The 26,718-nt window shown below is 42.5% G+C and overlaps 1 protein-coding gene across 3 annotated transcripts in view; it reads left to right on the top strand.

Annotated features, from left to right (window-relative positions):
- Positions 1-26,718, top strand: part of usp24 (ubiquitin specific peptidase 24) — a 213,772-nt gene that overhangs the window by 41,115 nt on the left and 145,939 nt on the right. For all 3 annotated transcript variants that reach the window (XM_068036963.1, XM_068036962.1, XM_068036965.1), the window contains 10 exons: positions 6,460-6,525; positions 7,066-7,131; positions 7,355-7,429; positions 10,717-10,875; positions 14,077-14,191; positions 17,877-17,980; positions 18,477-18,584; positions 20,306-20,401; positions 20,562-20,723; positions 22,234-22,341. In XM_068036963.1, coding sequence (XP_067893064.1) covers positions 6,460-6,525; positions 7,066-7,131; positions 7,355-7,429; positions 10,717-10,875; positions 14,077-14,191; positions 17,877-17,980; positions 18,477-18,584; positions 20,306-20,401; positions 20,562-20,723; positions 22,234-22,341 — 1,059 coding nt within the window. The remainder of the gene's footprint in view (positions 1-6,459; positions 6,526-7,065; positions 7,132-7,354; positions 7,430-10,716; positions 10,876-14,076; positions 14,192-17,876; positions 17,981-18,476; positions 18,585-20,305; positions 20,402-20,561; positions 20,724-22,233; positions 22,342-26,718) is intronic.

Below are 26,718 nucleotides of genomic sequence, written 5' to 3'. Positions count from 1 at the left end.
AGCCGCACCCTTAGCCAAGCTGTTTCCAGTGCAGCTGCAGCAGCGGCATCCAACCCAACAATGTGAAAAATTGCCCAGTTATGTCCTGTCCACAAAAAGCAGAACGAATCCAATCTGGCCAATTACTGCCACATTAGTTGACTCTCAGTCATCAATAAAATGGTGGAAGGTGCCATCAAGTGCTGTCAAGTGCAACGTACTCACTACAGCCTTGGTCCAAACATGGACAAAAGAGCTGAACTCGTGAGGTGAGGGTGGCAAGGTGCCCTTGACATCAAGGCGGCATTTGACTGAGTGTGGCATCAAGGAGCCCTAGCAAAATTGAAGTTAGTGTGAATCGGGAGTAAACTCTCCACTGATTGGAGTTATGCCTCACGCCAAGGAAGTTGGTTGTGGTTGTTGAAGGCCCATCATCTCAGCCCCATGACATCGCAACAGGAGTTCCTCAGCATGGTGTTCTTGGCCCAACCAACATCAGCTTCATCAATGACCTTCACCCCCCCCCCCTGCCAACATACAGTCAGAAGTGGGGATGTTTACTGACGATTGCGTAGTGTTCAGTACCATTCGCAACTCCTCAGATACTGAAGCAGTCTGTATCCGTATGCACTAAGACCTGGACAACATTCAGGCTTGGGCTGAAATGTGGCATGAAACATTTGTGCCACACAAATAACAGGGAGTGATCATTTCCTATCCTGAGTGGCGTGAAACAGGGCTGTGTTCTCGCACCCGTACTTTTTGGGATTTTCTTCTCCCTGCTGCTTTCACATGCGTTCAAGTCTTCTGAAGAAGGAATTTTCCTCCACACAAGATCAGGGGGCAGATTGTTCAACCTTGCACATCTAAGAGCGAAGTCCAAAGTACGGAAAGTCCTCATCAGGGAACTCCTCTTTGCTGACGATGCTGCTTTAACATCTCACATTGAAGAGTGCCTGCAGAGTCTCATCGACAGGTTTGCGGCTGCCTGCAATGAATTTGGCATAACCATCAGCCTCAAGAAAACGAACATCATGGGGCAGGACGTCAGAAATGCTCCATCCATCAATATTGGCGACCACGCTCTGGAAGTGGTTCAAGAGTTCACCTACCTAGGCTCAACTATCACCAGTAACCTGTCTCTAGATGCAGAAATCAACAAGCGCATGGGAAAGGCTTCCACTGCTATGTCCAGACTGGCCAAGAGAGTGTGGGAAAATGGCGCACTGACACGGAACACAAAAGTCCGAGTGTATCAGGCCTGTGTCCTCAGTACCTTGCTCTATGGCAGCGAGGCCTGGACAACGTATGTCAGCCAAAAGCGACGTCTCAATTCATTCCATCTTCGCTGCCTCCGGAGAATCCTTGGCATGAGGTGGCAGGACCGTATCTCCAACACAGAAGTCCTCGAGGCGGCCAACATCCCCAGCTTGTACACACTACTGAGCCAGCGGCACTTGATTTGGCTTGGCCATGTGAGCCGCATGGAAGATGGCAGGATCCCCAAAGACACATTGTACAGCGAGTTCGCCACTGGTATCGGACCCACCGGCCGTCCATGTCTCCGCTATAAAGACGTCTGCAAACGCGACATGAAATCCTGTGACATTGATCACAAGTCGTGGGAGTCAGTTGCCAGCGTTCGCCAGAGCTGGCGGGCAGCCATAAAGACGGGGCTAAAATGTGGCGAGTTGAAGAGACTTCGTAGTTGGCAGGAAAAAAGACAGAGGCGCAAGGGGAGAGCCAACTGTGCAACAGCCCCGACAAACAAATTTCTCTGCAGCACCTGTGGAAGAGCCTGTCACTCTAGAATTGGCCTTTATAGCCACTCCAGGCGCTGCTTCACAAACCACTGACCACCTCCAGGCGCGTATCCATTGTCTCTCGAGATAAGGAGGCCAAAGAAGAAAGAAGATCATCTCTAACAAGAGAGCATCTAATCATTTCCCCTTGATAGTCAATGGCATTACCGAAACTAAACCCCACCCTCAACCTCCTGGGGGTTACCATTGATCAGAAATTTAACTGGACCAGCCATATAAAAAAAAAAATGCTGTGGCTACAAGAGCAGGTCAGAGGCTCGGAATTCCTTGGCAAGTGACTCATCTGATTCCCCAAAGTTTGTTCTCCATATACAAGGCACAAGTCAGGAGTGTGATGCAATACTGTCCACTTGCCTGGATGAGTGCAGCTCCAACAACACTCAAGAAGCTCAACACCATCCAAGACACAGCAGCCTGCTTGATTGGAACCCCATCCACCACCTTAATCACTCACTCCCTCCATCACCAGCGCAAAGTGGCAACAGTGTGTACCATCTATAATATGTGCTGCAGGAACTCGCCAAGTCTCCTTTGACAGCACCTTCCAAACTCACAACCTCTACCACCTAGAAAGAAAAGGGCGGCAGGGGCATAGGAGAACCACAACCTGCAAGTTCCCTTCCAAGTCACACACCATCCTGACTTGGGACTATACCGCCATTCCTTCACTGCTGGTTTAAAATCCTGGAATACCCTTTCTAATAGCACCATGGGTGTACCTACAACATATGGACTGCAGCGATTCAAGAATGCGACTCAACACCAAGGGCAATTGCGGATAGGCAATAAATGCTGGCCTTGCCAGCAACACTTTTTCCAAGAACAAATTTTTAAAAATCAGATGGAAGGGAAAGGTACCGAAGGGGCATTGGACTGCTTGCCAGTGGCAGTGCGAAGGTGGTGTCTAAGGAGAGGGCTGTGACTGAAATCCTCAATTGTTTTGTTTGCTTTTAGCCTTGAAAGATTGAACATTTTAGAGAGGAGACTACAAACCTTTAAGTATCACAAGTGAAAGAATAGAATCATTGCACACAGAAGGACACCATTCGTCTGGTTCTGCCTGTGCCAACTCTTGGAAAGAGCTATCCAATTAGTTCCACTCCCTTGCTCTTTCCCCATGGCCCTGTAATAGTACAAAGCTTTAGGAAAATAAAGGTAAGCAAGGCTCTGGAAAGCTTTGAAAATTTTCTTTCAAGGGCACTGATGGATTGGATGAGGAAATTGTAGATCCCCTCACCAATATCTTTCACAGCTTTTTGGGTTAGATAATAGAAGGAATCACGTGGAAGGACAAATGTGATTCATGACAGTCAGCTTGAGTTCAGAAGGGACAGTTGGTATCTTTAACAGTTTATTGGTTTTCTTTCAGGAGATTACAGATCTGGTGGGAAAAGGAGGCAGACATTATCCTATGTAATAATTCGCAAGGTCCATGAGAGGGATGAAAATAATTTTGCACTAGATTGTCATGTGACTGGAAGGTAGATAACAAAAGGTACTGGCGCTTGGGGAGATGTCAGAATGGAAACTAGTTAGAGTCCCACAGTAGTTCAGTTTGGGCCAATTTGTATCTTTTTTATAAGTGGCTTGGAGGGTAGCATTTTGTCCAAGATGTATAGCAGATGACACCAAATTGGCTGCAATGGCCTAAGATACTAGTCAGTATGCAATAAAAAGTGATCTAGGCAAAAGGGTGGTAGATGACATTCAACATGGATAAATGTAAGGTCATAAGATGAGACCGAAGAAAGAAGAACTTGATTCCATATTAAATGGTGTTCTACTGGAGATACCAGATAAGGAAATAGATCTGAGGATTATGATGGGTAGGTTTTTAAAATACGCAGTTGAAGGTGAAGAAAAAGAGCAACATGTTGGAATGTATAGCTAGGGGTATGGCTTGTAAGTCTAATGAGTTATGTTGAAATTGTGTTTGGCCTGGATGTGGCACCTCTGGAGTACTTGTATCAGTGTTAGTCTCTGCTGAAATAAAAATAAATGCTGGAAATACTCAGCAGGTCTGGCAGCATCCGTGGAGAGAGAAGTGGAGTTCACGTTTCAGGTCAGTGACCCTTCATCAGAACTGGCAGAGGCTGGAAATGTAATAGGTTTTAAGCAAATAAAGCAGGGTTAGGGCAAGAGATAACTTCTGGCCGATAGCCCCTGCTAAATTCTGTTAATTCTAAATCTTTCCTTTAAAGCGATGAGCGACTATATTGAACTCTTAACTAAAGGACTGAGTTGTGAGGAAAGATTGTTGACACTAAAAATTTGCTCTCTAGAGATGAGCGAGAACTTGATGGATGTCTTTAAGATTTTAATGGATGTGGAAAATTTGGATTCAGAATAGGTCTTTTGTCAGGTACAGAATTTAAGAATTAGAGGACATGTTTTAAAGGTGTCATGAGAATAGAAAATGTAAGCAATGTTTTCTTAGTAAGAGGGTAATTGTTATTGGCAGCAGGGATAGTGGAACAGAAAACCACAGCAAGTTTTCTCAAAATGAATTACTATTAGGAAAACAGATACGGGGCTATTGTATCCAAAATCATGGTAAGGAAACATGGATGGTCTGAAAGGATGTGGTGGCTGAACCAATGGTCTTCTCAACACATCACTAAGTATTACAAGGATTAACTGTAGCAGTTTGCTTTATGATTGACTACAGGGCTACTTCAAAGTACATTAGATCTTGTCCTTATTCAGATAGAGATGAAGATTTTCATGACTCTTGATATTTGGTTTCAAATCCTCTCAAAATATTAAAAACCATTTTCAGCAATGGATCATCACTCTTGTACCTGCAGTTCTTACTTGAGGTTTGCTCTCAGGATTTTGCAGGACTGACTGTTTTTGGTGTGAGCTTGGGGTGCTATCACATAAATCAGTTGAATTTGACATGGTCCCAGCTGTGACTGGATGGCTGTGCTTTTATACAGAACCTAGGCCCTAGCCGCTAACTAAATGTACTGCCAATAATTCTTTTATTCTTGTTCTGATGTTTTGGTGTTGGCACTTGGCCCATTAATTCTCAGATCTCCAGGAAAAGTTGGATGTCGGCCAAAATACTGAGTGCACATAAAGTGGTGATAATTTTTTTTTTTAAATGGTCGAGCTAAACAACCAGCAGCACTTCACCTTTGTTGTACAGCTCAATTATTTCTCCAGATGCAATCAAAAATTGATCTCTAATCTATTTGTACTATTAGAGTCAGTGGTGGTCTGGCACAGAAAGAGGCCATTCAGCCTGTTGAGTCCATGCCAGCTCTCTGTAGAGCAATCCAGTCACTGCCATTCCCCTGCTGTATCCCCGTAGCCCTGCAAGTTCATTTCCTTCAAGTGCCCATCCAATTTCTTTTTGAAATCACTGACCATCTCCGCTTCCTCCACCCTCGTAGGCAGCGAGTTTCAGGTCACTACCACTCCCTGTATTTTTAAAAAAAAAGTTCTTCCTCACATAGCCCTTGCATCTCTTGCCCAAAACTTTCAAACATAGACCTTGTACCATCAGCTAATGGGAACAGCTTTGCTTTGTCTACCTTGTCTAAACCGGTCATAATCTTGTACACCTCGATTGAATTTCCTGTCAATATTCTTTGCTCCAAGGAGAATAATCCCAGCTTCTCCAACTTAACTGTGTAGTTAAAATCTCTCATCCCTGGAACCATTCTGGTAAATCTCCTCTGCATCCTCTCAAGGATCCTCATATCCTTCCTAAAGCATAGTGATGTTTCTAATCCATTCATTGGTAATACTATGAACAATTCAAATGGCTAATGTGTATTTTTACTAAATTCCTATGAACAACACTTAGTCACTGAGCAACTGTCTTGCATTGTGTTCTGGTTGTAAGTCATCAATCTATCTCAGCCACTACTCATTGTGGCCAGTATTGAAGCACAAACCTTTGTTGAAAAAATTTGTAGTCTAGCAGCACTGTGTTAGAAATGTCAGCAGTGATTGGCATTGAATTATTTCCTCCTTACACTTGAGTTAGCACCCCTAGTATCTTTTTCAAATGCCTGTTTGTATCTGGCAGCCTCTTAGAGGGTACAGCACCTGTTTATCAGACCGTAACAATTTGTACAGTTGATCCATTACTCACAATTGCTGGGAAGACGTAAGTTTCAAAAAGGTGTTTATGAAAATTTTGACTAGACCCATCTGCCATATGTACCCAGTATCGTTCGGCTCTGATCGTCTGAGACCAGCCTAATAGGAAAACTGTGGAGGTTTGAGTCCTCACCTCACTGGAACCAGCTTTTTAGTCAAGCTTCTTTGTTTTCTTACTCTCTCCTCCCTTACCCATGTTACAAACATCACTTCAGGATCATACCTTTGTAAAATGTTCCTTTTTGGAAGCCATTTGGCTTGGAACTACATAGAAAAACTTCGGCCTTAATGGTATTGGAAAGTACAAATTCTGGTAAAACATTAACAGAAAAGCTTGGTGCCTGTGCGTGTCTAACTCATTCAGTGTGTAACAGCTGTATAAATTACTCCCAGACAACATTTCCTTGCAATGTTGTGGTTAGTTAATTGGATAAATTAGTTTCCATCTAGGAGCTCTATTCTGTATTTTAACATATTTTTAGTGCAATTGTGTTCTGAAGCAAACAGAATCAATTTACTTGTTGAATTATATTCTGTTTTCTAGTTTGGAGAGATGGGTGGGTTTTCAGCAATCCAGCTGAAGCTTGGTGCAGAGGATATAGAAACTGCAGTAAGTAATTACGCTCAAAACGATGCATGGAAGCTCTTTCTAGATAATTTGGGAACGCTTTAAAGTTGTATATTTGAAATATAGTTTATAGTGGAAATCTTTTAAATGAATGGCTACCACAAGAAAGGGTTATGATGAATTGACTATTTTGATGGTACAATACTGTGCCACCTTCTTATGGAACTCTGTTTTGAAACCATCCACTTGAGAAGCCCTGTGCCAGCACAGCTAAGTTCACTGACTTGGTGGGTGGTGTACATGGATGCAAATGTACATTCCTTTGCTGTGTATGGCTCCATATTTTGTACCATAAACTGGTCTACCACGGTGCTACAGTTTCTAACTTCACATCTTATAAAACCTTGCATAGCATTATCTGAAAGGAGAAACATTTTATTGCTATTGTCATAATATTTATAACATTCCATTACTAATGATTCTTATGAGAATGGAAACTACAGAACTCATTACATTGCGTAAATCTAGTTGCTAACTATAGGACCTACTTCTGTTTAAACCTTTATTGCATTTTTGTTTTAGGCTGTGTCTGCACTGGTGCAGCCTTTGGGAGTATGTGCTGAGTATCTAAATCCCACAGTAGTACAGGTAAGCAGTACGAGCAAAGTCTTCAGTAGAATAATTATTTCTAAAATAGAAATACTGCAAATTGTAGCAAATGAGCCAAAATGGAGACTGCAACTAGCTTTATACCAAGTTAATTGTTCAGTACTGTTTTTAGGAGCATAATATTTGTTCCAAAGTAGATGTAGTGAACTTGAAATAAAAATGTAGCATCATTATTTGGGTGATTTTTTTTTTTCTTTTACAGCCCATGTTGGACCCAGTCATTGATAAAATGATTCGATATGTACAAAGTTTAGAAGAAAAAGATCTGAAAGACAAGGTAACGTCATCAGATTTTTCTGAGTTGCCTTCATTAAAGCAAGTGTTCCATCTCCTTCGTCTTATGAAAATCTCGATGTAAAAAAAAAATCTGGTATTTACTTCTTGAACCTTGATGCGTTTCCACAAATTAGGAGTATGTGCTGACAGCAGTAAGGAAAACCATGAGGGTGATGGCTCTTTTTCAAGATTATTTGACAACCTCTGGTTGGTCTCTTGTTTTTTCCCTAATTGCTAGTTCAGACATACTTTTGCTCATTAGTCAAAAAACATTTTTTTTTGCCTAGCTTGGCATTCGCACACTGTTTATCTCAGAGTTCTGATGGGCATTTCTGGATGTATGATCATTCTCATTTAAAATGTCAATTGTGGCTCAGTTGGTAACACTCTCAGCTCTGAATGGGTTCAGAAGGTTGTGTTTTCAAGTCTGACTCCAGGACTTGAGCGCAAAAATCAAGGCTGATGCTCCAGAGCAGTACTGAGGCAGTGCTGCACTGTTGGAGGTGCTGCCTTTTGGATGGGATGTTAAACCGAGGCCCCATCTGCCCCCTCTGGACGTAAAAGATTGCATTGCACTATTTCGAAGAAAAGCAGGGGAGTTCCTCCCGGTGTCCTGGCCAATATTTGTGTCTCAATCAACATCACAAAAATACATTATTTTGTCATTATTAGATCACTGAATGTTGGAGCTTGCTGTGCGAATGGGCTGCTGTATTTCCTACATTACACAGTGATTACACTACAAAAGTGCTTCATTAGTTGTAAAGTGCTTTGGAATGTCCTGTGATTGTGAAAGGTGCTATATAAATACAAGTCATTTTCAGTGTTCGATGTGCTTCTGTCAAAGCATAGCATGCCATTGTGTGCTGTATGCATCAATTTCTTGGGGCAATTGCTTGTGACAAGTAATTTTTAAACCTCAAAATCAACTAACCGGCCAGACTTTGCCTGATGGTTCAACTCCGTTCCATCAAAGTCAGTGCTTTGGTTACTGATCTATGGTGTCAAGAAAGAGCTTGTATTTATATTGAGCTTTTTCTGTTAAGACATTCCAAAGCCTTTCACAGTCAATTAATTAGTTTTTGAAATGCAATCATTGTTATGGAGGAACATTGGTCAGGATGCTGAGAACTGCTTTTTCCTCTTGACATGATGCGATGGGATCTTCTGGAACAGGCGTCACCTTACACTCAAAATCAATGAGGTTACTGTCAAAAACTTTTTCAAAAATTAATTCCTTCAGGTGCTAGTGGGATGCATACTGTAATTCCTTCCCAGTGATGCGATTTGATGTTGGACACACGATTAAAACTCTTCAGTTCTCCCTGGCAACTATCTGAGGCTAAACCGGATTGTCCGCAACCTTGGTGTTGAATTTGACCCACTGATGAGCTTTCAACCACATTTCCGCATCATCACTAAGACCACCTGTTTCCTTAAACATGCGTTTCCATAGCATCACCCGCCTCCACTCCTGCCTTAACTCATCAGCTGCTGAGACTCTCATCCATGTCTTTGTTACCTCTAGACTTGACTACTGGCTGGCCGCCATAAACTTGAGATCAACGCTGCTGCCTGTGTCCTAACTTGTACCAAGGCCCGTTCACCCATCACTGCTGCGTTCGCTGACCTACATTGAGCAATGTCTCGCTTTTAAAATTCTCGTCCTTGTTTTCATATTCCTCTGTGGCCCCCCTGCTCCCCATCTCTATAATCTCCTTTAGTTACACAACCAGCCGATATCTGTGCTGCTCTAATTCAGGTCTCTTGAGCATTCCTGATTTTAATCACTCCACCATTGGTGGTCATGCCTTTAGCTACCAAGTTCCTAAACTCTGGTATTTCCTCAAACTTCTCTGCCTTTCTAGCACTTGTCTCCTTTGAGATGCTGCTTATAACCTACCTCATCTGCCTTAATATCACTTTGAGACTCGATGTCAAATTTTGTTATGCATGCTCCTGTGAAGTGACTTGAGACGTTCTATTATCAGAGAGTTATAGTGTTATACAGCACAGAAACGGGCCCTTTGGCATATCGTGCCTGTGCTGGCCGACAAGCACCTATCCATTCTAATCCCATTTTCCAGCACTTGGCCCGTAGCCTTGGTGGTGAGCTGCCTTCTTGAACCGCTGCAGTCCATGTGAGGTAGATACACCCGCAGTGCTGTTAGGAAGGGAGTTCCAGGATTTTGACCCAGCGACAGTGAAGGAACGGCGATATAGTTCCAAGTCAGGATGGTGTGTGACTTGGACAGGAACTTGCAGGTGGTGATCCCATGCATCTGCTGCTCTTGTCCTTCTAGTTGGTAGAGGTCGCGGGTTTGGAAGGTGCTGTCTAAGGACGTTATGACATTTCAAGTGCTGATCTAAATACTTAAATGTTGAGAGGGTTCCTGCCTCTACCACCCCTTCAGGTAGTGTGTTCCAGATTCCAACCACCCTCTGGATGAAAAAAGTTTTCCTCAAATCCCCTCTGAACCTCCTGCCCCTTGCCTTAAATCTGTGCCCCCTGGTTATTGATCCTTCCGCTAAAGGAAAAAGTTTCTTCCTATCTATCCTATCAATGCCCCTCATAATTTTGTGTACCTCAATCAGGTCCACCCTTGGCCTACTCTGCACTAAGGAAAAGAACCCTAGCCTATCCAGCTTCTCTTCATAGCTGAAATGCTCCAGCCCAGGCAACATCCTGGTGAATTTCCTCTGCACCCTCTCCAGTGCAATCACATCCTTCCTATAGTGTGGCGACCAGAACTGTACACAGTGCTCCTTCTGTGGCCTAACTGGCGTTTTATACAGCTCCATCATAACCTCCCTGCTCTTGTATTCTATGCCTTGGCTAATAAAGGCAAGTACTTCATATGCCTTCCTAACTACCTGTGCTGCTGCCTTCAGTGATCTATGAACAAGTACACCAAGGTCCCTCTGTACTTCCTAGGGCCATATTATAATAATTTTTATAAATCCAAGATGATGTTTGTGAATCTCAACCATATTCATCATCCTGAAACTCTTCTGAAAGCAGTGAGGTTGCATTTTTCTGCCCAAATGCAACCTAGTTCAGATCCCCATACAGCACTGTCTACATTTTAACTTGTAGGCTAGATATTATTCATCAGTGTCCCTGAGAGTAGAATGGCTCTATTAAAGGTACTGTTCCCAAAGAAAAGAGAGTGCCTGCTTTCACTTTGGCTTGAATTGCTTGCAAGTTACAGCATACCACATTTTTGGTCCTTGTATTGAAAATTGCAAAAAATCTGTTTTTAAGTTCCTTTCTCCTATCCAATGCAGAAACTGGTGACCATTCCAGAGCTCCTCTCTGCCATCAAACTATTATGCATGCGATTTCAGCCAGAGTTGGTAACGGTGGTAGATGACCTCCGTTTGGATATCCTCCTGCGCATGTTGAAAACTCCCCACTTCAGTGCAAAAATGAATTCGTTGAAAGAAGTAAGTTAACTGATTTTTTTTTTTGGGTGGGATTTATAGTTTTGACAATTTATTTGTTTCATGGGATGTGGGGATCACTAGCAAGGCCAGCATTTACTGCCCATCCCTAATTGCCCTTGAGAAGATGGTAGAGTTGCCTTCTTGCACAGCTGCAGTCTATCTGATGTGGATACACCCACGGTGTTGTTCGGGAGGGAGTTCCAGGATTTTGATCTAGTAACAGTGAAGGAACAGTGATATATTTCCAAGTCAACATGGTGTGTGGCTTGGAGGGGAACTTGCAGATGGTGGTGGTCCCACACGTCTGCTGCCTTTGTCCTCTGGGTGGAAGAGTTCTATTGCAAGATCAGTGGTTAGAATTACCTGAGGTTCTTCAGGTTTGAACTATTGACCGTCAATAATTACATTACAAAGTTATGTGGGATAGTAAGTGGTGAGGCTCCGGAGGAATAATAGACAGGTTGGGTGAGTGGGCAATAACATGACAGATGGAATACAATGTGGCGAAGTGTGAAATTATCCACTTTGGTAGGAAAAACAAAAAAGCAGAATATTTTTTGAATGGTGAGAGATTGGGAAATGTTTAATTCACGGGAAGCTGGGTGTCCTTGTACATGAATCACAAAGTTAACATATAGGTTTTGCATGCGATTAGGAAGGCAAATGGTATGTTAGCTTTTGTTACAAAAAGATTGGAGTATATAAGAATAAAGAAGTCTTACTACAATTGTACAGGGCATTGGTGAAGTCACACGTGGAGTACTATGTGTAGTTTTGGTCCCTTTACCTAAGGAAGGACATACTTGCCCTCGAGGGAGTGCAATGAAGGTTCACTAGACTGGTTCCTGATGAGGGGATTGTCCTGTGAGTAGAGATTAAGTAGTCTCTGCCTATATTCCCTGGAGTTTAGAAGAATGAGAAGTGATCTAATTGTAACTTGTAAAATTCTTAAGGGGTTTGATCGGGTAAATGCTGAAAAATGTTTTCCCTAGCTGGGTAATCTAGAACACTAGTCACAGTCTCAAAATAAGTAGTTGACCATTAGGACTGAGATAAGAAATTTCTTCATTCAAAGGGTGAATCTTTGGAATTCTCTAATCCAGAGAGCTGTGGATATTCAGGCATTGAGTATATTTTAGGAGTTGCATCCTGTGTGCTGACAGCAGCCACCAGTATCCCTGCAAATTGTAAATTGATACTTTGCCATATGGTAAAGTTGGCATGATTTTAGAAACCAGACGTATCTTCAATCTACTGTTCTTTGACAAGGTAATTGAATTAGTGGATGAAGGTTATCCAGTGAATATACTGTACTCGTGCTTTCATTAATAAAGATACTGGATCTGAATCTTTAAAATAGATTATATCATGGAATTAGTGGTAAAGTAGAGGGCTGGTTTGAAAATTGATTACATTATAGAAAGTAGGTGGTAAATGAACAGGTTTTGGGACAATGATTATTGGAATTCAGCAACATTCTGTTTGGCTCTGAATTACAGTTTGTGCTGTTATCTTAATGTTTCTGTTCAGAGATGGTTGACGGTAAAGATTTTCCTGTAAACACAATTTGTGCCAAGACATCATGAATCATTAAATATACACAGACTGTCAGAATATTGCACACATGAGAAGGAAATCAATGGGATGCATATGGAGTGGTGTTGACATAAAGTCAGCAGTGAGAACTGTTAATTATAGAGACAGCAGAAGCCATATTCCAGTAATTTGTTTTCGCTAACAATTTGGTCATTTAGGACTAGACTGTCAATATAGTGTTTAAAGTGTTACAAAAGCAAAATGGACATAGTTTATAAGTAGAAGAGGGATTCGAGTTTGTCAATTGAGGTGTAAGTGGGTCGGTGTGCTTCTGAATTCATGGATAGATGATTGGTTAACAGACAGGACGCAACAAGTGGACGTAAACGGGGCAATTAAAGTTGGCAGGCGGTGACTAGTGGCGTGCTGCAAGGATCAGTGCTGAGGCCTTGGCTACTTACAATCTATATTGATTTAGATGAAGAGAAGAGAGTAATGTATCTAAGTTTGCTGATACAAAGGTAGGTGGAAAGGTAAGCTGTGGGGAGGACACAAAGGCTGCAAAGAAATAGACAGGTTAAGTGAGTGGGCAACAAGATGGCAGATGGAGTATAATGTAAGGAAGTGTGACGTTATGCAATTCGGTCGTAAGAATAGAAAAGCAGAATATTTTTTAAAAGTTGTGAAACTTGTAAGTTCAGAGAGACTTGGGTGTGCTTGTACAAAGAACGCAGAAAGTTAACATGCAGGTACAGCAAGCAATTAGGAAGGCAAATGGTATGTTGGCCTTTATTTCAAGGGGATTAGAGTATAAGAAAAAGGAAGTATTGCTACAATTGTACAGGATTTTGGTGAGACCACATCTGGAGTACTGTGTACAGTTTTGGTCTCCGCATTTAAGAAAGGATATACTTTCATTGGAGGCAGTGCAGTGAAGCTTCACTAGATTGATCCCTGGGATGAGAGGGTTGTCCTATGAATCTGGAGTTTAAAACCATGAGGGGTGATCTCATTGAAACATAAGATTCTAAAGGGCACTGAGAAATAATTTCCACTGGTCGGGGAATCTAAAATACGGGGGCACAGTCTCAGGATAAGGGGCCAATCATTTAGAACTGAGATGAGGAGAAATTACTTCACGCAAAGGGTTGTGAATCTTTGGAATTCTGTATCCCAGAGGGTTGTGGATGCTCCATTATTTGAATACATTTAAGGCTGGGATAGACAGATTTGGTGGAGCAGGCTTGATGGGGTGTGTGGTCTAATCCTGGTCCTATTTCTTGTGTTCTTGTGAAAGAGACTTAACAAAAGAAATGAGAGTTGAATTGGCTGATTTGTCTTCTCATTCCTTTTGTTTTCTATGTTCTATGTTCTTTCAAAGTATGATACCAACATTTTTTTATTTCAATGGGAAATTACTGGATTAATACAGCATCAGTGGCATTTTCAGCCCATCAAATTTTACCTAGATTAATGTTCACACATCTGAATTTAAGCAGTATCACCTGTACTGAATAAAATGGTGTTCTTACATATTTTGTCTGCATCCTATAGCGTAGATTAATTTCTACCCCCTGCCCCTCCCCACAACCAAAAGCAAGGCAGAACTTGTTTGGAGAGAAGTTCATTCAGAAATAATCAGAATATTTCCATTTTATCCCTCAGGTTACTAAGCTGATTGAAGACAGTACCTTATCAAAATCTGTGAAAAATGCAATTGATACAGACCGGTTGTTAGACTGGCTGGTGGAAAATTCCGTACTATCAATAGCACTTGAAGGTACAGTAGATTTGACAGGACACTAACAATGTGTAATTTAGAGTTTCTTAAACTGCAGGCATTGCACCAACTGGTGTGACAGCTGTATCAGTATTGAGACCATTGTTGAGGATAATTTACTATTTCTTTTAAAAAAAAAATTTAGTCTGCGACTTTTGTATTTATACACAAGCATGCACTTTGCGGGGTCTGTTTTCTGACTGAATTGGGAATGGTCTGTGAATTATTATTGCAATTCAATATATCTTCATTCCATATGTTAGAAATTTAATATTGGCCTTTTTTGTAAAATTTATTCTCTAGAATCATCTTCCTTCTTCTTTTTCTTTCTTCTTTTGGGCCTCCTTATCTCGAGAGACAATGGATACGCGCCTGGAGGTGGTCAGTGGTTTGTGAAGCAGTGCCTGGAGTGGCTATAAAGGCCAATTCTGGAGTGACAGGCTCTTCCACAGGTGCTGCAGAGAAATTTGTTTGTTGGGGCTGTTGCACAGTTGGCTCTCCCCTTGCGCCTCTGTCTTTTTTCCTGCCATTTTCCTGCCATCTCTAGAATCTAAAACCTTGCAAAACACACAAATCTCTAACTGTTAACAGTAAACATTTTCAAAAACACTGATGAGCAAGCAATGCCAGCAAATTCAGTGTAGATTTGAAATCAGAATTGGAAACCTATAGCCTGTAGTACTGAGAGGTGTACAGTGTGGTGATGAGTATTTCATACCCACTGAGTGAGATTGTTCCTACAATGCTAAATATATTATCTTTTCCAGTTTCAGCAAGGAGTGACAATGTACTTTCCACTCCTTTCTCCTCTTCCTGTTCATCCTCCCTCATAAAAAGAAATTAGAAGATTCATCCATCAGCAATATTTTTCCCTCCTAACGTAGAGTTGTACTGCTGGCCAACAGGCTGCACGCAATTTGTATCTTTTCTTGTGACTGTAGTCACAACAGTAATGAAGGGACATGCTGTGCCTACCCTTACACACATTGCTGGGCAATGATGCATGGCATAATGCTCTTAATGGAGATATTTCAGTGGCATCGTCAAAAATGATTGGTAAAATCCATCTTTTATTTTCATGATCAGGTTGCAATGGGTGTATGTCACTTAGCTCTCATAACACCACTTGTTGAACCTCCTCATTAGGAGTTAAATTGCAGCATTCGGGGGGATATCTGGGGTTTGTGCCATGCTGGTTAAGGAGGATAGCCTTATTTTGAAGCATGTTGAATCTCTTTTGAAATATTTTTGTGGGATGTGAGCCTTGCGGGCAATGTCAGCATTTGTTTCTTATCACTAATTGCCCTTGAGAAGGTGGTGGAGAGCCTCCAACTTGAACCACTGCAGCCCATGTAGTGTAACCACAGTGCTGGAGAGGGAGTTCCAGGATTTTGATCCAGTGACAGTGAAGGAACGGCAGTATTGTTCCAAGTCAGGAAGGTGTGTAGCTTGAAGGTGGTAGTGTTCCCATGCGTCAGCGGCTCTTGTTCTTCTAGGTGGTAAAGGTTGCAGTTTTGGAAGGTGCTGTTGAAGGAGCCTCAGCGAGTTGCTGCAGTACATCTTGAAGATAGTATACACTGCTGGCCAGTGGTGGAGGGAATGATTGATTAAGGTGGTGGATGGGATGCTGATCAAGCGGGTTGCACTGTCCTGGATGGTGTTGAGCTTTGAGTGTTGGAGCTGTGCTCATCCAGGCAGGTGGTGAGTATTCCACCACATTCCTGATTTGTGCCTTGTAGATGGTGGACAGACTTTGGGGAGTCAGGAGGTGAGTTACTTGCCACAGAATTTCCAGCCTCTGACCTCTTGTAGCCATGGTATTTTTTTATATGGCTGATCCAGTTAAGTTTCTGATCAGTGGTAACCCCCAGCATGTTGTTGATCGATGATTCAGCAATGGAATGCCCTTGAACGTCAAGGGCAGATCATTGGATTCTTTCTTGTTGGTGATAGTCATTGTCTGGCACTTGTGGCACAAATGTTACTTGTCACTTATCAGCCCAAGCCTGAATGTTGTCCAGGTCTTGCTGCATGTGGGCATAAGCTGCTTCAGTATATGAGCAGGTGTGAATGGTACTGAGCACTGCAATCATCAGCAAACATCCCCACTTCTGACCTTGTGATGGAAGGAAGGTCATTGTTGAAGCAGCTGAAGATGGTTGGGCTGAGGATATTACCCTGAGAAACTGGTGTCCTGGGGCTGCGATGATTGGTCTCCATCAACCACAGCCGTCTTCCTTTTTGCTCGGTTATCACTGCAAACAGTGGTGAGTTTTCCCCCTGATACCCATTGACTCCAGTTTTGCTAGGGCTCCTTGATGCTACACTCAGTTATATGCTGCCTTAATGTCATGGGCAGTCACCCTCACCTCATCTCTGGAATTCAACTCTTTTGTCCATGTTTGGACCGAGGCTATAATGAGGTGTGGAGCCGAGTGGCCGTGGCGAAACCCGAACTGAGCTTCGGTGAGCAAGTTATTGCTGAGCAAGTACTGCTTGATAGCACTGTCAACAACACCTTCTATCATTTTTCTGATGATCTTGTGATTGGTCAGATTGGATTTGTCCTGCTTTTTGTGGGCAGGGCATAGCTGGGCAAGTTTCACATTGTCAGATAGATGCCAATGTTGTAACTACTGTAACAGCCTGGCGACTTCTGGAGCACAAGTCTTCAGTGCCACAGCTGGGATCTTGTTGGGGCCCATTGCCTTTGCTGTATCCAGTTTCTTGATATCGCGTGGAGTGAACGGAATTGGCTGAAGACTGGTATCTGTGGTGCTGGGGACCTGAGGAGGAGGCCAAGATGGATCATTCGGCACTTCTGGCTGAAAATGTTTGTAAATGCTTCAGCCTTTTCTTTTGCACTTGCATTGCATTGGGCTCCTCCATTGCTGAGGATGGGGATATTTGTGGAACCTCCTCTTCTGGTTAGTTTAATTGTCCACCACCAGTCATGACCTGATGTGGCAGGACTGCAGAGCTTATATCTGCTCCGTTGGTTGTGGGATCGTTTTGCTTTGTCTGTAGCGCACTGCTTCCACTTTTTAACCGTGCTTGTAGTCCTGTGTTGTAGCTTCACCAGGTTGGCACCTCATTTTTAGGTGTGCCTGGTGCTGCTGTTGGCATGCTATCCTATACTCATTGAACCAGCGTTGGTCCCCTGCCTTGATGATGGTGGAGTGAGGAATATGCCAGGCCATGAGATTACAGATTGTGGTTGAATACAGTTCTGCTGCTGATGGACCACAGCGCTTCATGGATGCCCAGTTTTGAGTTGCTAGATCTATGCTGTATCTATCCCTTTTAGCGTGGTACTAGTGCTACACAATATGATGGAGGGTGTCTTCAGTGTGAAAGTCTGATTTCATCTCCACAAGGACTATGAGCTGGTCACTCCTACCAATACTTTTTTGGACAGATGCATCTGAGACAGCTAGATTGGTGAGGTTTTTCCCTCGTGTTGGTGTTCTCACCACCTGCTGCAGGTCCAATCTGGCAGCTGTCCTTTAAGACTTGGCCAGGTCAGTTAGTAGTGATGCTGCTGAGCCACTCTTGATGGACACTGAAGTCCCCCTTCCAGAGTACACTTTGTCTTGTGATTGGATCTATTTGAGTATGCTAATTTGGACATTCCAATTTCTACACCACGTTGCGAAAACCTCATGTTTTTATTCAACTTCTACAGGAAACATTGATCAAGCACAGTACTGTGATAGAATAAAGGGAATTATTGAACTGCTGGGCAGTAAACTCTCAATGGATGAACTTACCAAGATTTGGCGCATTCAGGTACTAAGTAAAGATGGCAAAGATTTACCTATTGCAACTATTTTTAAGACACTGGGAGTTTTGTTTGTTTTTGGTGGATATTGGTTCTAAACTCAGTTTTCAAACACTTTTGAGAGCATTGTAATTGTCACACCATCACTGAGTTGAATGTAGTAAGGTTGCTTTGCAGTGTGCTGATGTGACTGAACAAAACATACTATTGTATTAAATTTATTTATTGGATAACATTCAAAGCTGTCTGTAGATGTGACTTAGTTGCTGGATTTTATACTAACAGTAGTAAGTTAAATTAAAGTCTTATCAAAATGAGGTGTTTAAAGTCCTGAGGCCCTCTATTATGTACGAATAAGATTGTATTTTGTGGGGGGGGAGAGGGGGACCGAGGGATGATGTTGAATATGTTACAGTAAAGAACAGATGAATTATGTTTAGGACAGATGTAATATAACTTGCAGGCCATGTAATTTAAAACCTAATGGTGGTGTTTTGTATTAAGTCAGGGCAATCTTCGACTGTCATTGAAAATATTCACACTATCATTGCTGCTGCAGCTGCCAAGTTCAACTGCGATCAACTGAACCATCTCTTTATCTTGATACAGAAGGTGAGTGGCCAGCTTGTTTTAGTGACTATTTAAAAAAAGATATATATGCATTTAGTGAAATGGGCAGAAGGATGACTGGATTTCAATGTGGAGAATTGTGGAGTGATGCACTTTGAGATGACTAATGTGGAAAAATGGTATACTATAAATGGCATGATTTTGAAAGTGTAGAGCAGAGACACCTTGATGTGCATATTCCCAAATCCTTAAAGGTGACATGGCAAGTTGATAAAAGGTTAAAAAGAGGCATAGAATATAAAAGCAGAGATCATGCTAGAACTTTATAAATCACTGGTTAGGCCTCAGCTGGGGCATCATACTTCAGGAAAGATGCAAAGGCCTCAGAAATGGTAGAGGAGATTTACCAGAATATTACAAGGGATGAGGGATTTCATTTATGAGGAGACGTTAGAAATGTTAGGACTGCTTTCTGAAACCGAGAAGGTTACGAGGTCAAGATAAGAGACTTTGGCGCAGTAAATGGAGAAAAACTATTTCCTCTGCTGAGTGGGTCAATAACCAGAAATCATAGATTTAAAATCATTGGCAAAAAAACTAGAGGGGAGTTGAGAATTTTTTTCACTCTGATTTGTCAGGATCTAGAACACTACCTGAAAAGGTGGTTGAAGATGATTGCTTAACTAATTTAAAAAGGGAGTTGGACAAGGACTTGAGGGTGAGGAACTTGGTTTTCCGGACTAAACACGATTGCTTTTTCAAAGAACCAGCTCAGGCATGACGAGTCGAATGGCAGCCTCCTGTGCTGTAAATTTCTATGATTAATGATCGTATGGATTTGCAATTAGAAATATTTGCTTTTCCCCAAAACTAAGAGGATGTGTTCCCAGGAATCTGCTCATGCTACTCCATAAACAATTACTGAGCCTCACAATGGGGTGAGCACCTAACTTGTTACCTCGCCTCCCGCTCCCACCACTGACCATTTATATTGCTAAGAGTTGTGTATTAAAAAGTTGGACATAATCACCTGCTTCTTTAGTGCTATAAGGCACCATGTCCTAACTCTACCCAAAAAATGCATCTGTTAATTTTTTACTGGTTTACTACATCATAAAGCAGATTCAGAAAGAAAGCTTAGTAATAGACTGACTTGGAGATGAAAATTTGTTGACACTTACAAGTTTAATAGTAGTAGGTAACATTCCCTTTCACTTTTGTTCTGTCTTCTATTTGGTTGAATTTCAGGATACGAGTAAAAGAGGTAAAACGGAAGTGCTTCTGTTTAATGAATGCTAGATCCAATCACATGAGCGTTTCAAACATGAACAGCAATGGATATTATGTACCTAAGCATCCTTCTAAATAACATGGATCAGGTTAAACTTGCTTTGATGTTGAAAAAAGAGTTGACTGAGGTCTTTCTTTAAGGCCATATTAACACTGTCAACATAATGCTGCAGCAAAATTACGTATTTAGGCTATCTAGCAGTATCTTCTTTGAGAAAACTATTTCTCAGTTTTTCTTCGGGGTGGGACTTCCATCATCTCAGAATAATTTAGAAAAGACATGGATTTCAGATTTAATCTATTGGCTTATTTTCTAGTTTTTCATTAATTTTAGTTATATGTATATGCCAGTGTTAGATAGCTAACGAAAGGTTACCACATATGTTTCCTTAAAGTGCAAAAGGTTTGACTGGAGATTGAAGGATTCCATTTGTTGGATCTCTGATTCATCTTTTCCCTCTATTCCTGTTTAGAGTTGGGAGATTGAGAGTGACCGGATCCGACAAAAACTGCTCAGTCTTATAGGAAAAATTGGCAGAGAAGCTCGTTCTGAAAACACCACAGGAAAGGTGACAACTATCATAACAGGGCCTGATGGGACTTTGCAAATTAGTCTGAGTGATTTGGGATTGAATTTGAATTTGTGGTGGTGATTATTAAAAAAAACTTTTAAAAATATATTTCCTCTTCTCCCATTGCCCCCCACCAACCCCCTTTCTCCCACAACAGGTGCTGGAGGTGCTTTGGGAGCTTGCCCATTTACCAGCACTACCCACTAACTTAGTCCAGCCGGCACTGGAAGAACACCTCACCATACTTAGTGAAGCATATGCAGTAAAGGAGCAAATCAAGCGAAGTTACATCATCAAATGTATTGAAGACATTAAGAAGGTAGGTCAATTTTTGGAAGAAATAATACATTGGATGAGTTTATTTGAACTCCATTTAAAGGAGCTAAGCAAAAGTTACGTAGAACTGAGCAACCTGATGGAGCTGCAGGCTGACAAGTCCCTGGGTCCTGATGGACTTCATCCTAGAGTCTTAAAAGAGTTGTCTAATGAGGTAGTAGATGCATTGGTAATTTTTCAAAATTTGCTAGTTTCTGGAAAAGTTTCATCAGACTGGAAAGTAGCAAATATAACCCCTCTATTCATGAAGCTGGGTGGGGGCTGGGGGGAAGGCAGAAAACAGGTAACTATAGGCCAGTTAGCTTGACGTCTGTCGTGGGGAAGGTCTTAGAATCGATAATTAAGGAGGCTATAGCTGGGCACTTAGGAAAATTCAAGGTAATCGGGAATAGTCAGCATTGTTTTGTGAAAGGAAAATCATGTTTAACCAATTTATTGGGGTTCTTTGAAGGAGCAACATGCACTGTGGATAAAGGGGTGCCCATTGACATACTGTACTTAGATTTCTAGAAGGCATTTGACAAGGTACCACATAAAAGGTTATTGCGCAAAGTAAGAACTCATGGTGTAGGGGGTAATATACTAGCACGGATAGAAGATTAGTTGGCTGGCAGAAAACAGAGTATGCATAAATGGGCCTGTTTCTGAGTGGCAGGATGTGACGAGCAGAGTTCCACAGGGGTCTGCTGGGGCCCCAACCTTTTACAATTTATATCAATGACTTAGATGAGGAGAGCGATGGCATTGCAGCTAACTTTGCAGATGACACAAAGAAAGGAAAGAAAGTATGTTGTGAAGAGGACATGAGGTTGCAGACTGATATAGATAGGTTGAGTGGGCAAAAATCTGGCAGATGGAATATAATGTGGGAAAGTGCGAAGTTGTTCACTTTGACAGGAAGAATAAAAAAGCAGAGTATTATTTAAATGGAGAATGACTGCAGAATTCTGCAGTGCAGAGGGATCTAGGTGTTGTAGTGCAGGAATCACAAAGTTAGTATGCAGGTACAGCAGGTGATAAGGAAGGCTAATGGAATGCTATCCTTTATTATGAGAGGAATTGATGATAAAAGTAAGGATGTTATGCTTCAGTTATACAGGGCATTGGTGCAACCACATCTCGAATACAAGATCCTAGCGTGGAGTTCAAATGCCTCCATGAACTGCACAGATACACTTGATTTAAGAAGCCATTTGAAGTCCTCGATGATGATTACCACATCACTTATCATTTTCATAATTCAAATGTGTAATGCTGTTTAATTATAAAAATTGTCTTCTGTGTGCAAAGTTTATAATTTTTATTTGCAATGGGTATCTTCATGTGGTCAGCCATGCTTTTTTCTCCATTGATGGTTGGTGACATAATCACTGGATGATAACAAAAATTTCATCTGCATTTGATCACTGGAAATGTTTTAAATATTATCATTCAACTTGCAGTAAAAGCTTCTTGTCTTTACTATTCTTTCAAATTGTGATTTTTCTCTTCAGTCCTCCCAACAAAACAACCAGCAGCCAGTATGGGTTGTTCCAGCTTTGCGTCAGCTTCATGAGATTACCAGGTCCTTCATCAAACAGAGCTGCCAGAAACAAGATAAGGTAAAAAGAGTGGATTTGGATCATGAATCTGTAATGGTCTCTGAATAAGGTGGAGGGATATTAAGGGTTCTAGATCTTAAATCCTGTTAGAGGAATGATGACAATGGTCATAAAGTCTGGCAGACAAGCTACTACTTTTCAGTGACATCCAGCTCACTGTTGCAGTTGACTGAAGCCGTGTAATTAAATTTCAGTTCTACTCATAGGGTTGCTGCAATTTAAATCTGTTCCTATGCTTTAAGAATGATTTTTATCAGTTTAAAGGAGCATTCTAGGAAACACCTCAGATTTTAGGGGCTGGACTTTTCCGTCGCCGGACAGGAGCCGTCCACCGACTGAAAAGTTGGTGGCGAACCTGCTTCCGCCTGGCCTGAGGATCCAACCCGCATTTTGCGGTTCCCTGGCTGTTAGTTGTTCTGAGGCGGTACTTCCACCCACTTGAGGCAGGAAGTGCTGCCTAATGGAGCTGCCAGCTAATCGGTGGGCTGGCACCTCTTAGTCCTAGCAGCGCCACCAGGAGCGGTGGCCACTCTTGGGACTGCAGCCCAGCTTCAAGATGATGATGTCGGGAAGCCCCGGAACCAAGGTAAGTTTTTGTTGCCTGATCGGTCAGACCCCGGCGAGGCAAGGGTTGTCTATTGGAGGAACGGGGGGTGGGGGGGCGTGTTATGTGTTGGGGGTGGTTGGGGCATAGGGGGTGGCCCTCCGTCGGGCACTTGGTGTCCGATCATGAGGGTCCCCCCCCCCCCACCCCCCAGGCCGTCAGAGAACCGCCTGCTTTTGTCAGGCGGCTTTTCTCGGGCCTGGGCCACCCGCTTGCCAAGGGTAAAATCCCTGTGGTGGTGGGCGGAGGCCCGTAAGTGGCCCTAAAGTGGCCGTTAACTAGCCACATAAGGGCCTTGATTGTCCTGGGGCGGGCGGGCCATTTTTTGCCGCCGCTGCCCTGCATAGAGTGATGGCAAGAGCGGGTCAGGAAGGGCCCCCTGTGCCTCCTGCTCCATTTTACACCCTCCCCGCCATCTTGCTGCTCTTTAGGGGGAGGCGTAAAATTCCAGCCCAAAGCTTTCTTTTATGTACTATTAGCATTTAAGGTTCAATCACAGTGCAATGTTCTTTGGATATTTTAATATTCTAACTGCCATTACCTGGTTCCCATATTGATTTTCAGAGTACCATACATGCATAGATATGAATGTCAGATGGTAATTTCACTCCCCAATCTCAGTGGTTAGTTGGAGTAAAATTTAATTTAAAGGCATAGTCATTTACGACACAGAAGGAGGCCATTCGGCCCATCAACTTCATGCCAGCTCACCATGGAGTTATGCTGTCACTCCCACTCCCCGGCTTAATCCCCAAAGCCCTGCGTCCATTTCTATCAAGTGGCCATCCAACCTCCTCTTGAAGTCAGTGCCTCCGCTTCCACCACCCTTGTGGTCAGTGAGTTCCAAGCCATTACGACCTGCTGCTTAAAAAGTTCTTCCTCATGTTCCCCCTGCACCTTTTGCCCAATGCCTTGAATCTGTATCCCCTAGTCCTTGTACCATTTGTTAACGGGAACAGATTTTCCTGTCTAAGCCTGTCATTACCTTGTACACTTCTATTAAATCTTCCTTCGATCTCCTTTTATTCTAAGGAGAACAAACCAGCTTTTCCAATCTAACCTTGTAACTAAAATCCTCCATCCCTGGAACCATTCCGGTAAATCTGCTCTGCACCCTCTCCAGGACCCTCACATCCTTCCTGAAGTGTGGTGGCCAGAATTGGACGCAGTGCTCCAGTTGGGGACCAACCAGAGCTTTATACAGGTTCAACATAACTTCCCTTTTTGTATTCAATGCCTCTATTTATGAAGCCCAAGATCCCATATGCTTTACTAACTACTCTCTCAATATGTCCTGCCACCTTTAAAGATTGCTGCACATGCACCCCCAGTTCCCTCTGTTCCTGCACACACTTTAGAACTGTAATTCTGCAAATTCTAGAATTTTTGCAATATTTTAGCAATTCGCTGCTCAGCTGGGGAGGCTGGTGGATTAGTTCTTCTCAGACCTCTAAAATATTGGAATAATAAACTGGAGATCTATAATAGATGCAGTCATTTTCTTTCTCCTTGGACAAAGCTTAACATCATCTCTGCCTCTTCCCTAAAACAAGTTGAGTCAACGTTAGCCAGACAGTCATGAAGTAGAGAATTGTGGACGTGACTGTCGATTCATCACACTTGCACCAGCAAGACATTGCCGGTTGCACTGGGGGCATCATAGGTCATCATTTGCTGATGCAGGGACTGCTGCTGCAAGCTCCTTCCTGCAATGGTGCTTTTCTGTGGCAATTTGAAGACATAGTTCTTTAAATTTCTGTGCTCCATTTGGAGACCTTGGTGCCAAATACTTCGGTCATGTGCAGACTGTTCCCAGCTGTTTAAGTCAATTTGGCAAGAAATGATGTTTTGCTTGCATGAGTCTTTGTTTTTTTAGCTTTGGCCACCCAACATGTCTACTGACACCATCAACTCTCCAAACAGTGCATCTTTTGGTAGGCGACCATCATTTATTCTGACAATGTGGCCTAGCCATTGTAGTTGATGTTGCTTGAGCATTTTTGTGATGCTTTTTAGATTTAGATTAGATTAGAGATACAGCACTGAAACAGGCCCTTTGGCCCACCGAGTCTGTGCCGAACATCAACCTCCCATTTATACTAATCCTACACTAATCCCATATTCCTACCAAACATCCCCACCTGTCCCTATATTTCCCTACCACCTACCTATACTAGTGACAATTTATAATGGCCAATTTACCTATCAACCTGCAAGTCTTTTGGCTTGTGGGAGGAAACCGGAGCACCCGGAGAAAACCCACGCAGACACAGGGAGAACTTGCAAACTCCACACAGGCAGTACCCGGAATCGAACCCAGGTCCCTGGAGCTGTGAGGCTGCGGTGCTAACCACTGCGCCACTGTGGAATTAGAAAGCTGCAGTACCTATCTGATGGGGACTTTGCTGCCAGTGGATCCCAAGGATCTTTCTCAAACAACACATATGAAATGAATTCAATCCGCATCCTGTTTCTGGTTTGTAGTCCAAGTTTCAGAGCCCTATAGCAGCCTATTTAATATGCAGGCATTATAGATTCTTAGTTGTGTGACAATTGAGAGTTTGGGGTTTTTCCAGGCTATTGCCTGGAAGCTTTCCAAAGGCCACATCAGCACTACCAATACGAGCTGATATCTCCTCATCAAACTTCATTTCACTTGAGAGAGTTGGCTCCATGTAGCAGAATTTGTCTGCATTGTTCAATTCAATGTTGTTTAGTTGCAATGCTGTTTCAGACTGACTACCTTGAGTCATTGTCACTGTCTTTTGTAGGCTGATCGTGACCCCAAATTCCCCTCAGCAGTGGAGAATGCGATTAGGATTGACTGCAGACCTTTAGCTGAATGCTCCGCATAAGCTGCATCATCACCAGTGTATCAGAACATGTCTCTCTTTGGTCTTTCTGGGGTTAACATTGGGGAACAGAAATAGTGGCATTCTGCCAGTGTGGAGCCTTGCTTGATGCAGTTAGAAGAATTGGAGCTATGATGTTTTAGTCTTCTTTCCAATTTGCATTTGTGCCTACTAAGACTGTGCATCAGCCTCTCAATTTCTTCCCTTAACTGTGTGATAATATTGAGCTGATATCTTAAGAATTCTATTTAAATTCTTAAGTCCAGAAAGGATAAACCAAGAATTCTTGCAGGAAAATCATCATTTTGTTTATGAAATTATCCCACTGATGGTGCAACTTGTTGCTGGTACATTTCAGTAGTTAGTGCAAACAAGTTTTTGTTTAGTAGTGATTCATTGTTCCCCCTGTTTGTGTTTTAAGAATTTGTATATGAGCCGCGCACAGTCATGTGTTGGATGAGATTGGAACACCTCCAGGCATTTTGACAAGAAATGTTTAGCAGATATTGTGGTGTTGGTGGACTCTTTTAGGAAATCAATGTATTTCACTCACCAACATGAATAATAGGCTGACCAATGGGTGCCCCCAATTGTAACTTTGCACAGCTCACTGGGGGAATCTCAAAGATATTGATGGGAAGGTACAAGCAACATCCGTCCAAATTATTTTCATATCAGTACCTGGGATCCTGATGGTTTCTTACCTTTTGGCTGCATGCAGTCCTCCAGGACCCCTCTAAGAAGGGGCAAAGGATACTTTAGTCCTCCTTTATTGACAACAGTGTTCCAGTGTAGGTTAATGAATTAAAGAAGGAACTTGGATTTATTTAGCGCCTTTCATGTCTGGAATCCCTTTGGGTCGGGGTGTCTCCATGATCCTGTTTGTGGCTGTGAAAGATTGGAATTAAGTCATCCTTCTGT

The sequence above is a fragment of the Heterodontus francisci genome, chromosome 8 (assembly GCF_036365525.1).
Source record: "Heterodontus francisci isolate sHetFra1 chromosome 8, sHetFra1.hap1, whole genome shotgun sequence".
Taxonomy (NCBI): domain Eukaryota; kingdom Metazoa; phylum Chordata; class Chondrichthyes; order Heterodontiformes; family Heterodontidae; genus Heterodontus; species Heterodontus francisci.
Note: the sequence above shows the minus strand (reverse complement) of the source record. Positions and strands in the feature narration are given on the sequence as shown.